General features: G+C 50.7%; 1 protein-coding gene across 7 annotated transcripts in view; it reads left to right on the forward strand.

The window, feature by feature from the left end:
- Nucleotides 1-11075, forward strand: part of SMG7 (SMG7 nonsense mediated mRNA decay factor) — a 65307-nt gene extending 54232 nt beyond the window's left edge. For 4 of the 7 annotated variants that reach the window (XM_053663670.1, XM_037145671.2, XM_037145672.2 and 1 more), the window contains 9 exons: nucleotides 746-890; nucleotides 1317-1699; nucleotides 2488-2859; nucleotides 3593-3742; nucleotides 5845-5925; nucleotides 6388-6586; nucleotides 7765-7935; nucleotides 8047-8192; nucleotides 8752-11075. In XM_053663670.1, coding sequence (XP_053519645.1) covers nucleotides 746-890; nucleotides 1317-1699; nucleotides 2488-2859; nucleotides 3593-3742; nucleotides 5845-5925; nucleotides 6388-6586; nucleotides 7765-7935; nucleotides 8047-8192; nucleotides 8752-8865 — 1761 coding nt within the window. In that variant the 3' untranslated portion in view covers nucleotides 8866-11075. The remainder of the gene's footprint in view (nucleotides 1-745; nucleotides 891-1316; nucleotides 1700-2487; nucleotides 2860-3592; nucleotides 3743-5844; nucleotides 5926-6387; nucleotides 6587-7764; nucleotides 7936-8046; nucleotides 8193-8751) is intronic. The other 3 variants (XM_037145676.2, XM_037145670.2, XM_037145673.2) reach the window with 3 other exon arrangements.
- Nucleotides 11076-11426: the final 351 nt, after the last annotated feature.

The raw sequence follows: 11426 nt of genomic DNA on the forward strand, positions 1-11426 counted from the left end.
CTAGATGAACTCTGGCTGAGGGATCAGTGTTTTAGGGGTAAAGAGCCCAGCACCTCCTGCCTGCTCTTCCTCGTTGTCTCCCCCCCCTGCAGTCTGCCTAGTGATGACTGATTAGGTTTAGGGGGCCTGGTCGCACCAGTGCACCGCCGCCCTCTGCACCTCGGCCGAGTTGTCTGTCCCCTCACTGCACTCGTCTTGAGCAGTGCGGGTGGCGTCCACTCCTCTCTGGCTCCGGGCATGGGATCTCAGGGCCTGTTCATTGGAAAGTGTCCTTATTTGTTTGGAAGGGGGTGTGGTCGCAGGGTGGAGGGTGGATGCCTGACTGATGCCCTTTCGGCTGCCCAGATGCAATCAAGCTTTGGGCCAGAGTGGGTCATTAGTAATCCTAATTTATGTGCGTCATCTGATGAACTAGAGTGTAAAGAGCACCGGGGCCCGTAATAGGCACCTTAAGATCATAGGCAAGTTTTTAACCTGTTGGCATTGGGTGTCTCATTTGTGAAACAGGAGCTCTCAGGTCCTTTCCATATTTGATGTTTTTATGATTTTGTGAGGGCAAAATAATTATACTAGCGAAACTAAGCCCATATGTCTTATTGACACTTAAGTGATCTGTCTTGATTTTCCTCTTTTTAATTTAGGTGAATTTAAATATCTTCAACATACACTTTTTTCTCGGAGCGGTTGCTTCTTTCTGACACATTTGGGTTACGGAATATCATAGTTTCGCTTCTGTCGGTCACAGGTAAAGTCCCAGGTGGAACTCAGAAAGACTCCAGTGTCTGAAGCCAGGAAAACACCCGTAACTCAAACCCCAAGTCAAGCAAGTAATTCCCAGTTCATCCCCATTCATCACCCTGGAGCCTTCCCTCCTCTTCCCAGCCGGCCAGGTGAATATGTCTTATCATTTCTTCTCCTTAATCCCTCTGTGTAGGAGTTTCTGTTCATTCACTGAGTCATTTATACGCTGTTGGAGTGGCAGGTTTTCCCTAATGCTTGTGAAATTGTTTGGAGCCATTTCTCTGGAAGTTTGTATATAAGTGCGTGTGTGTTACCCCGAAGGAGTTCCTACCACTAGACATGATCTTCAGAACACTGCAGTTACTTAAGTGGATAGAAGTAGCAGCCACTAGTCTATATTAAATTATTGAAATGCAATTTAAGATTTTCACTTGATCGGTCTTACCTGATGGTCGATCCATGCCTTTTATAACTTATGAGAAAACCTCTTTCCCACCCTATCCCAACCCAAATTTACTTTTGCCTTTTATTTTTCTATTTCTTTGGAACTAAAGCTGTGTTCTTTTATTTTAAAGGGTTCCCGCCCCCAACATATGTTATCCCCCCTCCTGTGGCATTTTCTATGGGCTCAGGTTACACCTTCCCAGCTGGTGTCTCTGTCCCAGGAACCTTCCTTCAGCCTACAGCTCACTCTCCAGCAGGAAACCAGGTGCAAGCTGGGAAACAGTCCCACATTCCTTACAGCCAGCAGCGGCCCTCTGGACCAGGGCCGATGACCCAGGGACCTCAGCAACCACAGCCACCCTCCCAGCAACCCCTCTCATCTCTACCAGCTCAGCCAACAGCACAGTCTGCAAGCCAGTTGCAGGTTCAAGCTCTAGCTCAGCAACAGCAGTCCCCTACAAAGGCTGTACCAGCTTTGGGGAAAAGCCCTCCTCACCACTCTGGGTTCCAGCAGGTAGGTGGCACGAAGGAGGGGAGGCTGAGATTGGCCAGTATTCATTCATTAAAAATACTAGTCACACTTTCAGGTACCGCACCTCTTAGACTTGTGATGATGATGAGAATATGACAGCATTCTCTTCGCTGATTAGGAAAGTTCAGACGTTCTCCTTTGTACTTTTGTGAAGGGTAGTAGACCTTGACTATCTGCTGCTACTGCTTGTCAGTCTTCTCGGAAAGGATTTCTGTACCTATTTCCTGTGTGAAGATAAACTGCAGAAGGAAAGTAGAGTCATAATCTTGATGAGGTGTAAACAGTTGTAAATATTGTCATCTTCAGAGCACTTGACACCAGAGGGGCACAGACACACATACACTCATTAAACCTCTCCAGTAATTGAACTGAAAGACAGAACATGAGTTCAGTCCTTGTAACCTGTACCCAGGAGGCTCTCTGTGTGTTGCAAAGCCTGAAGGGTAAAGGAAGTTGGGGTGTAGGGGTGTCAAAGTCATTTTCACGGGGGCAGCCCACATCCGCCTCCCAGTTGCCTTCAAAGGGCTGAAATAATTTTAGGGCTGTATGAACGTAACTGCTCCGAACTGCTAAGGAGTTGAAGTTACATTCGGCCCTTTGAAGGCAACCTCAAGGCTGATGTGGCCCCCGGTGAAAATGAGTTTGACATCCCTGGCCTAGAGTGTTGTTGATTGTAAACCCCATCGAATTTGTTCTGTGATTCCTGAGTACTTAGTGTAAGTGACATTGCTAGTGACCCTCGTCCTGATGACAGGCATCTCTTTTTTTAGTATCAACAGGCAGATGCCTCCAAACAGCTGTGGAATCCCCCTCAGGTTCAAGGCCCATTAGGGAAAATCATGCCTGTGAAACAGCCCTACTACCTTCAGACTCAAGACCCCATAAAACTGTTTGAGCCGTCATTGCAGCCTCCTGTGATGCAGCAGCAGCCTCTCGAGAAGAAAATGAAGCCTTTTCCCATGGAGCCATATAACCACAACCCCTCAGAAGTCAAGGTCCCAGAATTCTACTGGGACTCTTCCTACGGCGTGGCTGATAGCAGAGCTGTGATGGCCCAGCAAGCGAGTTTGGACCGCAGGGGCAAGCGGTCACCAGGTGTCTTCCGTCCAGAGCAGGACCCTGTGCCCAGGATGCCATTTGAGGTGTGTGTCTTTTCCTCTCACCAGGCACTTCCGAGCCAGGGCGGGGCTGCGTGTCTGGAATTTCTCGGGGACTGGTTTGGTGAAGGCCGCTGTGACCCCTCAGTGTTACAGATGCTGCTGAGCACCGGGCGCAGCGCTCGGTCTCCCCTTCGCAGCTGCACGGCCCGTCTGACTCCAGGAGCCGGGGGTCCTGTTGCGGATTCTGGGCTCGGGCGGTCCGGCGGAGCAGCCCTGCGCACACCTCCAACCCAGCGCTGTGGAGGCTCCGAAGCAGCCCCCCTGGCTGCACCGCAGCGTCTGAGTTTAGGAGTAGGTTTGCTGCACATTTGAAAAAGCAGCTTGCTTTCCGAGGGGAACACAGCCAGTTACCTTGATAGTGGAGCCCCTTCCTGCCCTTTTTATTCCCAGAGATGCAGGTTTGTAACTCGCTTATTAGCACGAGGTAAGCAAGTCACTGGGCTCCATTGCATTGTCTTACTCACTGGCCACTTCACCTTTTCTGTTCTGCTCTGTGTCAGTATGTCTGCCTCTCAGTGTGGTGTCGATCTTCTCGCCTGCTGTCCTGTGTCACTTTGCCTTCGTGTTTCAGAGCCTTTTCCTCTCTGCATAACACCGCCTCACTGTTCATTACTTCCTCCTCCTCGACTTGAGTCCCCTTCTCCCCCTAATCTTGCTACTACTGTAGTGCTTTTTCGTCCCTGTCGCGTCTCACTGTGACCCTTTCTGTCACTAGGACCCCAAAGGCTCCCCTCTGCTTCCTCCGGACCTGGTAAAGAGTCTGGCGGCCTTGGAGGAAGAGGAAGAGCTGATTTTTTCTAACCCTCCTGATCTTTACCCAGCTCTGCTGGGGCCTCTCGCCTCTCTTCCTGGAAGAAGCCTTTTTGTATGTATTTGACGTAATTCTTGCTCTAACCCAGCTGCTTTTCTAAGATTTTGGAATAGGTGATTTCTTCTTTGGGGGGGGCTTTTCTTTTTCACGGAAATGCCAAATTTTGTCCCCAATGGCCCGCGCTGCCCTTCAAACGGTGGTAGAACATGGCAGGGACGTTTCCGACCGCCTGGTCCCCGAGTCCTTCCGTCCAGGCTCCGCTAGACTCCGGCTCCTGCAGGCCTGCTCTCACGGGACGTGGTGCTGGCAGAGGGGCCGCTTCTTAGAGCCACTGCCACCTGGGCCCAGGGGTTTCAGTGTCATTTAGTCTGGTTCAGGAACAGTAAGAATTTTTTCTCATGTACTCAAAATGGGAAATGAAATAATGTCCTCACTCAATGATATGTTTATTGATATATTTTCAAGAGAGAAAGAAGCATCAATTGGTTGCCTCCCATGCACATCCCGACCAGGGATCAAACCTGCACCCTGGTACGTGCCCTGACCCGGGGTTCAAACCTGCAGCCTTTTGGTGCAGAGATGATGCTCCAACCATCTGAGCCACCTGACCAGGGCTCCTGTTTGTAGTTTTTTTACTGATGTGTTTGAATGATATGTGGCTCTTTTCTGTTTGGTTAATTAATTAACAGCCATGCTCAGAGCCAGAATTTTTAAAACAATGAGTAAAAAGGAAGAGGATTCGATTTACAGATGCTGTTGGAGTGCCATAAATGAGCAGACGCAGGGGTGAATAACCAGGGCGGTACAAGGTGAAGGAGTGGGTTGGCTCCCTCTTCTAGAACCCGGGCTGCGTCTCGGGCGCCCCACCTGCACTGGCGGCGTTTGCTGAGCTGGGAGGAAAGAGGAGGAGGTGCGCTGGGAGGTGTCTTCCGTCCCTTCGCTTCACCTTAAGAAGACGTAAAGCAGTTTGAGTTTTAATTTCTTTCTTCCCCATAAACACGGAACAAGAAAACTAAGATCGTAGTGCAGTGACTTTAGTATTAGGGGAAACAAAAGCTGGATGGTGCTCGTGGCAGAAGCTGCCATCCTGGCACTTGAAGTTCCCTTGAGAATTTGCCTGAATGAGTGACCATAGACAGCTCCCACTCCCCGCCCCCCCCCCCCCAAGTGAGCAGAAATAAAATCCCCTAAAAATGGTAATGGTGGTGGTGCCCTGACAGCCCCTGGGAGTGTGGATGGCCCTGCGGGGAAGCTGCTGTCTCTAGCCCTTGGCCTGCCTTGCTGGGGCGGCTGTGCAGGGGGCGGGGTGTCTCCGTCCACCTGCTTCCTGAACCCTTGTTCCCTTGCACTCACTCCCTCCATAGGAAACGGAGCCCATGGAACACACTGGGGGGGCGGGCGTGTTAGTGTTTTTGTCTATGCTTTTAAGACACCTTGACTATAACCTTTCTGTTTTTAACGTTGCTAATGATATGATGTGTGTGAAAGCGACTTGCACGTAGTAGGTGTTTAATAAAAGTATTGATGACCAACTGTTTGAAGACAGTGAGCATCACAGATTCAGCTTTTTTCCCTCTAATGAGACTCTCAGAGCTAATGAACAGAAACTCGACTTTAGCAACTTTTAATACAGAGCGGGGCAAAAGCAGGTGTACACCTTTTTGTATGGAAGAAGTACAAGAAGAAACAGATAATACAAGAATAAACTGTTTCCCATACACAAAAGCGTAACCCTTCTTTTGCCAACCCAGTGCAAACCACAGAGAGCTGCTTAGGGAGCAGGCTCACAAAAACAGTGTCACGTGGACTTGCAAGGCTTTTCTTAAGTTGTTCATGTCAGCGTTTTAAACACTGGGGGAGAAAACAGCGCCTGATCAGCCCAGCCTCTGGTTTTGAGAGTTCTCCAGGGCCTGTTCCTGCCGGGGTCTCTGTGCTCGCTGACAGCACCTGCTGCAGCAGCTGGCCCTTCCCTGGGGTCATGGTCTTAACAGACCCACACTCACATCTGTCTGTAAGCCTTAATGTCGTACGTGAATGGGGGGGGGGTTCTGGCACGTTCAAACTGTGGTCTTTTACTTGGCTGTATAGTGTCTTAAGGTTCACGTTAAGGCAGTGGAAGGCTTAATTTAACTCCCTTTTTTTCTGGGACTGTGAAGAAATCCTTATTGGAGAAGCCCTCCGAGCTCATGTCACATTCATCCTCCTTCCTGTCCCTCACCGGATTCTCTCTCAACCAGGTGGGTGCACCACGAAGAGCCCCGCTTGCACTGTCGCCGTGGGCCCGTGGGTTCTTTCTGGTCCCCTCCAGCGCGTCTGTGCTCCTCCTTCGTGTGCGGGCAGCTTCTGGGCACTGGGCATTTCCTCTCCCCCTTGATGAGGGTGCTCCGAAGACGCCTCGTGTGTCACAAGTTTGAACCCTTTCACTTTTCATTCACACTGAGGTCCTTAGGGCTCTGTGTAGCGAGTAAATTATTCAGACTTTTTAACACGGGTGAGTCGCACAGATTGGAGCAAAATAAAGGGTGAGGGGAAGCAAAGGGAGATGAATTTAAGAGGAAAACTGAAAAATAAAAGCCTTCAGAATTTGTCTTGTTAAGAAAAGCCTGAGGTCTGCAGCACCTGTGGAGAGAATTACGGCATTCTCTTGGGCAGCTCTCCCTTTAGTGAGTCTTTGTGACTGCGTTGTTGTTACCTTTCAGGAGAGGTACCCGAATAACAGTGTGTTCAACGAGGTGTACGGGAAAAACCTGACGACCAGCTCCAAGGCCGAGCTGAATCCCTCGGTGGCGCCGCAGGAGACGTCACTGTACTCCCTGTTCGAAGGGACCCCATGGTCCCCATCGCTTCCTGCCAGTTCAGGTCTGGACCGCTCTTTAAATTACAGACCTGATGTGACCGGTAAATTGAAATGGAGTTCGTATGATTCTGTAATTATAAATACATCAGGTCAATTTTTTAAAGTAACTTCTGAAAAAAAAAGTAGAAAGAGAAAAAGGGCGACGAGCTGGTTTATGTCTACGCAGACACCTTTCCACGTGCTCAGTCACCAGCTGAGCCGTCAGGGAGAAACGCACGGCTCTGTCTTAAGGGTTTCAGCTGCTTTTAGTTTTGTTTGTAGATACTCATACTTCGTGGGAAAAACTGCAGTTTTTAAAGTAGAGATTTTTTTAATTCCTATTTTATAAGTGGAGTCTGATTTCACAGTTGTTAAGGTTAGGCAGTTCTCATGCGTTGGCCAAAAAGTTCATTTGTTTTTTCCTGAATGATGGCTCTAGTAGCACTTAGTTGACTTTAACTTTATTCAAAACAATTTTGTTAGATCGTATTATGACAGCTGTCATAACAGCATGCATTAAAAAAGAACTTAGAAGTTGGTGAATTTTTATGTAGCCATTTTAACATTGAAGGTGGAAGAAAATGAAACATTTTCAGCATATTATGTATGCTTTATTATTTCAAGAAAGGTAAAAATGCAACTGAAACGCAAACAAAGATTTGTGTAGCATATGGAGAAGGTCCTGGGACTGATCAAATGTGTCAGAAGTGGTTTGTGAAGTGTCGCACTGGAGATGTCCCTCTGGACGATGCCACACAGTCGGGCAGACCAGTGGAAGTCGACAGCGATCAAGTTGAGGCAAATTGAGAACGGTCAGCGTCATACCACACGGGAGACCGCCGACATACTCACCATGTCCAGATCAGTCAAGTCATTGGCGGAAATGAAAAATGTGTGTTTTATCGTGTGGAAAAAACCACGCAGACTTTTTGGTCAACCCCAGTGTCCGCTGGTACCAGTGGACACTTCACCTGAAACAGGCCACGTGAGTGCACGCGCACCGCAGAGTTGTCTGCTGCTTCGTTCCGGTCCAGGGCGAGGAGTGTTCCTCCATCAGCTCTGTGAAACGACTCGTGCATCCAGCAGAGCCCGTTCTGGGCCCTGGGTTTGCCTTTCCTCCACAGCCCTGTGGTTATTTTCAGTAGAATTTGAATGATCAGGTCTGTGGAAAACTTCAGGTCTTAGTATGTTTGTGGGACAGCTTCCCTACCTGATGCTCTCTCTTGCTGTCATTTAATAGATCATTCAACACCAGCCAGCCAGTCTCCGCATTCCTCTAATCCAAGCAGCCTGCCAAGCTCTCCTCCAACCCACAACCATAATTCTGTTCCGTTCTCCAATTTTGGGCCCATTGGGACTCCAGATAACAGGGAGAGGAGGGCTGCAGATCGGTGGAAAACTGATAAGCCAGGTGAGACCCGACTACACAGGCCTGAAATGGCTTACTCTGTCTTTCCCTGGCTTTCGGCATCTGGCAGTGATAAAATACCTTCTCGAATTCTTATCTCTTTTCATCCCTTAGCCATGGGCGGGTTTGGCATTGATTATCTCTCAGCAACATCGTCCTCTGAGAGCAGCTGGCATCAGACCAGCACCCCGAGTGGCGCCTGGACAGGCCATGGTCCCTCCATGGAGGGTTCCTCCGCTGTCCTCATGGAGAGCCTGAAGGTGAGTGCGCGTCTGCTTTCACTCACCTCAGTAGCTGGGTTCGTCCCCGGGGCCCTCAGAGGTGATTGATGAATAGCACATGCCTAGCGAAGTTCTAGAAGCATGGCCTGCCTTGTAAGGTTCTTGAATGGGGTCTTTGTTTTTGATTTGCGAATTTATTAGTGATGAAGCATTATCGTCAGGGGAACAGAGACACAGATGTCCTACTAGTTGCGTTCTGAGGTTAAGGACATTCAGATTCATCTTGGGATGTTTGATTTAAGCCTTTTCTAAACAAGAAAAAGAGCAGTGTATAAACAGTAAATACTCTGTGGTCCCACAGGGAGCTGAGTTTTAGTAAAAAGACAATAGAAAACATACTTTTTAGCTTTTCAGTCCTAAATCTTTACAGGATCTAGTCTTTAGGACAGTCCTACAATTCCCTTTTCTAAAAGCTGGATTTTTTTAGGGGGTGGGGTCTTGGGACGTCAGGCCTTTGTATTTGGGTAGGATTGGAAACCAGACCCTTTCAGACAGCCAGGCCTCGACCTCTGCTGACAAGCCGTGGGCTGTTTTTCAGTCTATCTGGTCCAGTTCCATGATGCATCCTGGACCCTCCGCTCTGGAGCAGCTGTTAATGCAGCAGAAGCAGAAACAGCAGCGGGGACAAGGCACCATGAACCCTCCACACTGAGGCCAGAGTGGCGACCCTGGGAACGAAGGCTCCATAAACCACGGCATGTTGGGCATGCAGGCCTGGCCCACGCAGCCCCTGCGGGTGGCAGCCCTCTCTTCTGCTCCCTGCCGTCGAGAGGGTGTAAGTGTCCCACCAGCCCGCTGAGTGTGCACGAAATGTCCGCAGTGCAGCAAAACGAAACACCGTCGGGAACTCTCCGTCCCCCGCCCCCCGGGGCCTTCCAGAGGGAGAGGAACTGCTGTTTGTCTCGCTCAGTTACCTGGTGGCATCGCCGCTCACCTTCTCCGTCGTGCATGTCCCCAGCCACGTGGGAAGTGAAAGCTGAGAAGGGAAGGCAGGTGGGAGAAGCCAGTGGGAACTTCTCAGTCCTTTTCTCCTCTTTGGGGAATAAAACAGGAATCCATTAATGATTGCTTCGCTGACTGAGAATACAGTTGGAATTACTCCTCAACATCTTTTATTATTGTTATTTCTCTCAGTAGTAACAAGTCACACTGAATTCTTCCACACACAGACGTGCTTCTTCTAGTCCGTGTGTAGCGAGGAGAGCCCCGGTCGCCGCTCCTGTGCGCGGTTGGCGGTGACAGGATGGGGCTGCGGCCTCTTCAGCCAGTGGAGGTGCCCTGCCAGGGCGAGTCCAAGGCCTCACCGTCCACTCGGAGGTCCCGGGAGGCCCTCCTCTAGCCCGGAGACTCCAGCAGGAAACGCCCTCCGCTCTGTCGGTGCTCAAGCCCCAGTCGAGGGTGCAGTGTGGGTGGTGGTGCTGGGCTGGGCCAGCAGGCGGCCGCTGCAGGGTTTCCAGTGAGTGTCCAGGTTCCTGTACCTTTTGCGATGGCGGGGCAGGCAGCGTCACAGGAGGCGGGCCAGTCTGTTTGTGGCCTGACGTTTGATAGGTAGAAGCTCTCAGTGTGGTTATTTCGTTGGGTTGGATTCTGCGCCCCTGTCCCGCTTACCACCCCTCCTCCCCTCCCCGCTCCATCCCTTTCTGCGCTTTGCTATCCGCCAGTAATTGTCTCTGTTCCTAACGTGTACGACATCACGCCAAGGAGCGACAGACAGCATGGGGCCGAGCAGCCGGGCCCGAAAGACAGCGTGGAGAGGAAGGAAGCAGCGGCGCCTGAGCGGCCGCAGAGGGGCAGGGCCCGCGCCCAGCCACAGCCCCCGGCCTCCACCTTCAGAGCGAAATGCAAGGCAGTGTGGACTCGTGTGCGTCACGCACAGAAGAAAACACGACGAGGTCCGTTCTGGAAGAAGCAGAAGACAGGAAAATGAACTTTTACTGGTATTTATTGGGAGGAGAGAGGACTGAAATTTTCCTTGTGTAGAAACAGGACAGCATTTCTGTTAGTCATTTCCTGGGAAAATGGTATTTTAAGTGGAAATTATGGAAACAATCTAAATGTCCAATTGCTGTGCTAGTGGTAGGGTTTATTTTGGGGGGTCTTGCCTCTGTGTGCACGTGCGTGTGCGCGGTCAGGTGGGCTGTGAGAGCTGGGGCAGCTGCAGAGCAGAGCGCGTCTGGGAGCCCCGGTTGCCCTGGAGTGGGGGCAGCCCCAGCGATGGAAAGGGGTGAGATCCACGCGCACTGCTCTTCAGAGAGGGCCGTTGGAGTCCCGTGTGCGTACATCATTGCTCTTTCAGTTTGACATAGTGTTCGGGTTTTTTTGTTCTGTTTCTTTTTGGGGGAAGGTCTGAAAGGGTGGAACCCCCCCCCAACCCAATGGCAATATGAAACCCTTTGTACTCTCCCCTGCCCCTTCCCTGTGCCCACCTCCCTCCGGCCCCTCCCTCCCAGGCCCCCGCCCTTCTTCCCTGCCCCACCTTGTGCGTGTGAGCTCTGCATTCAGGCAGCTGCGACATTCCAGTGTGCGACCCGTCACTGACTCGCACACCCTAGACCAGATGACCAGGCTTGCCGACCCGCTCCCAGGGGCACCCGCATCCCCTCTGCAGCCCCCTTTCTGCATGAGCATTTGGTGTTCGGAATGTTTTCTGACTCTGGGGGCGCCCGCCTCGCCTTGCCGCCCTCCGTGTGCAGTGGGGAGGGAGGACAGTCTTCGTCCGAAGCTGGTTTTGTGTAGTAAACCTCCTTTGTGTTGCGTTGCGTTTTGGTTTGGTTTTCTGTTTTGTTTTGGTCTGTCTGTGCAAGACCTGCAGCTGCCGAAATCAGCTTTGCCTTTAATTAAACCATGTTCTCTCCAACCAGACCTGTGTGTAGATGGTTTCTTTTTTACCTTAAAAGAAAATCCAACTTAAAAAACAAGACCTGAAACTGCTCAGAAGTCACCTAGGGGACAGCAGAGATGGTCCAAAGTCGAACACGCTTCATGGTTGGTTTTTAGTAGCATTTCAAGCCAATCTACATTAGTTTGGAAAGGGGTGGGTGGGAAGACACTGACAAAATTGTTTCATTTAATAAAGCATTGGCTTATGCAAAGCAGCTCACACAGCCACCCTTTCTCTTCCTGTCTCCTGTGCCGGTCCGCCTGGCCAGCGGCAGCCAGCTGGGCCTCTCCCTCCTGGGTATCGGGCATCGGTCCGCACTGGCCCTGTCTCAG

The sequence above is a fragment of the Artibeus jamaicensis genome, unplaced genomic scaffold, assembly GCF_021234435.1.
Source record: "Artibeus jamaicensis isolate MK-2021 breed Jamaican fruit bat unplaced genomic scaffold, CSHL_Jam_final contig_327, whole genome shotgun sequence".
In the NCBI taxonomy this organism is placed as follows: Eukaryota; Metazoa; Chordata; class Mammalia; order Chiroptera; family Phyllostomidae; genus Artibeus; species Artibeus jamaicensis.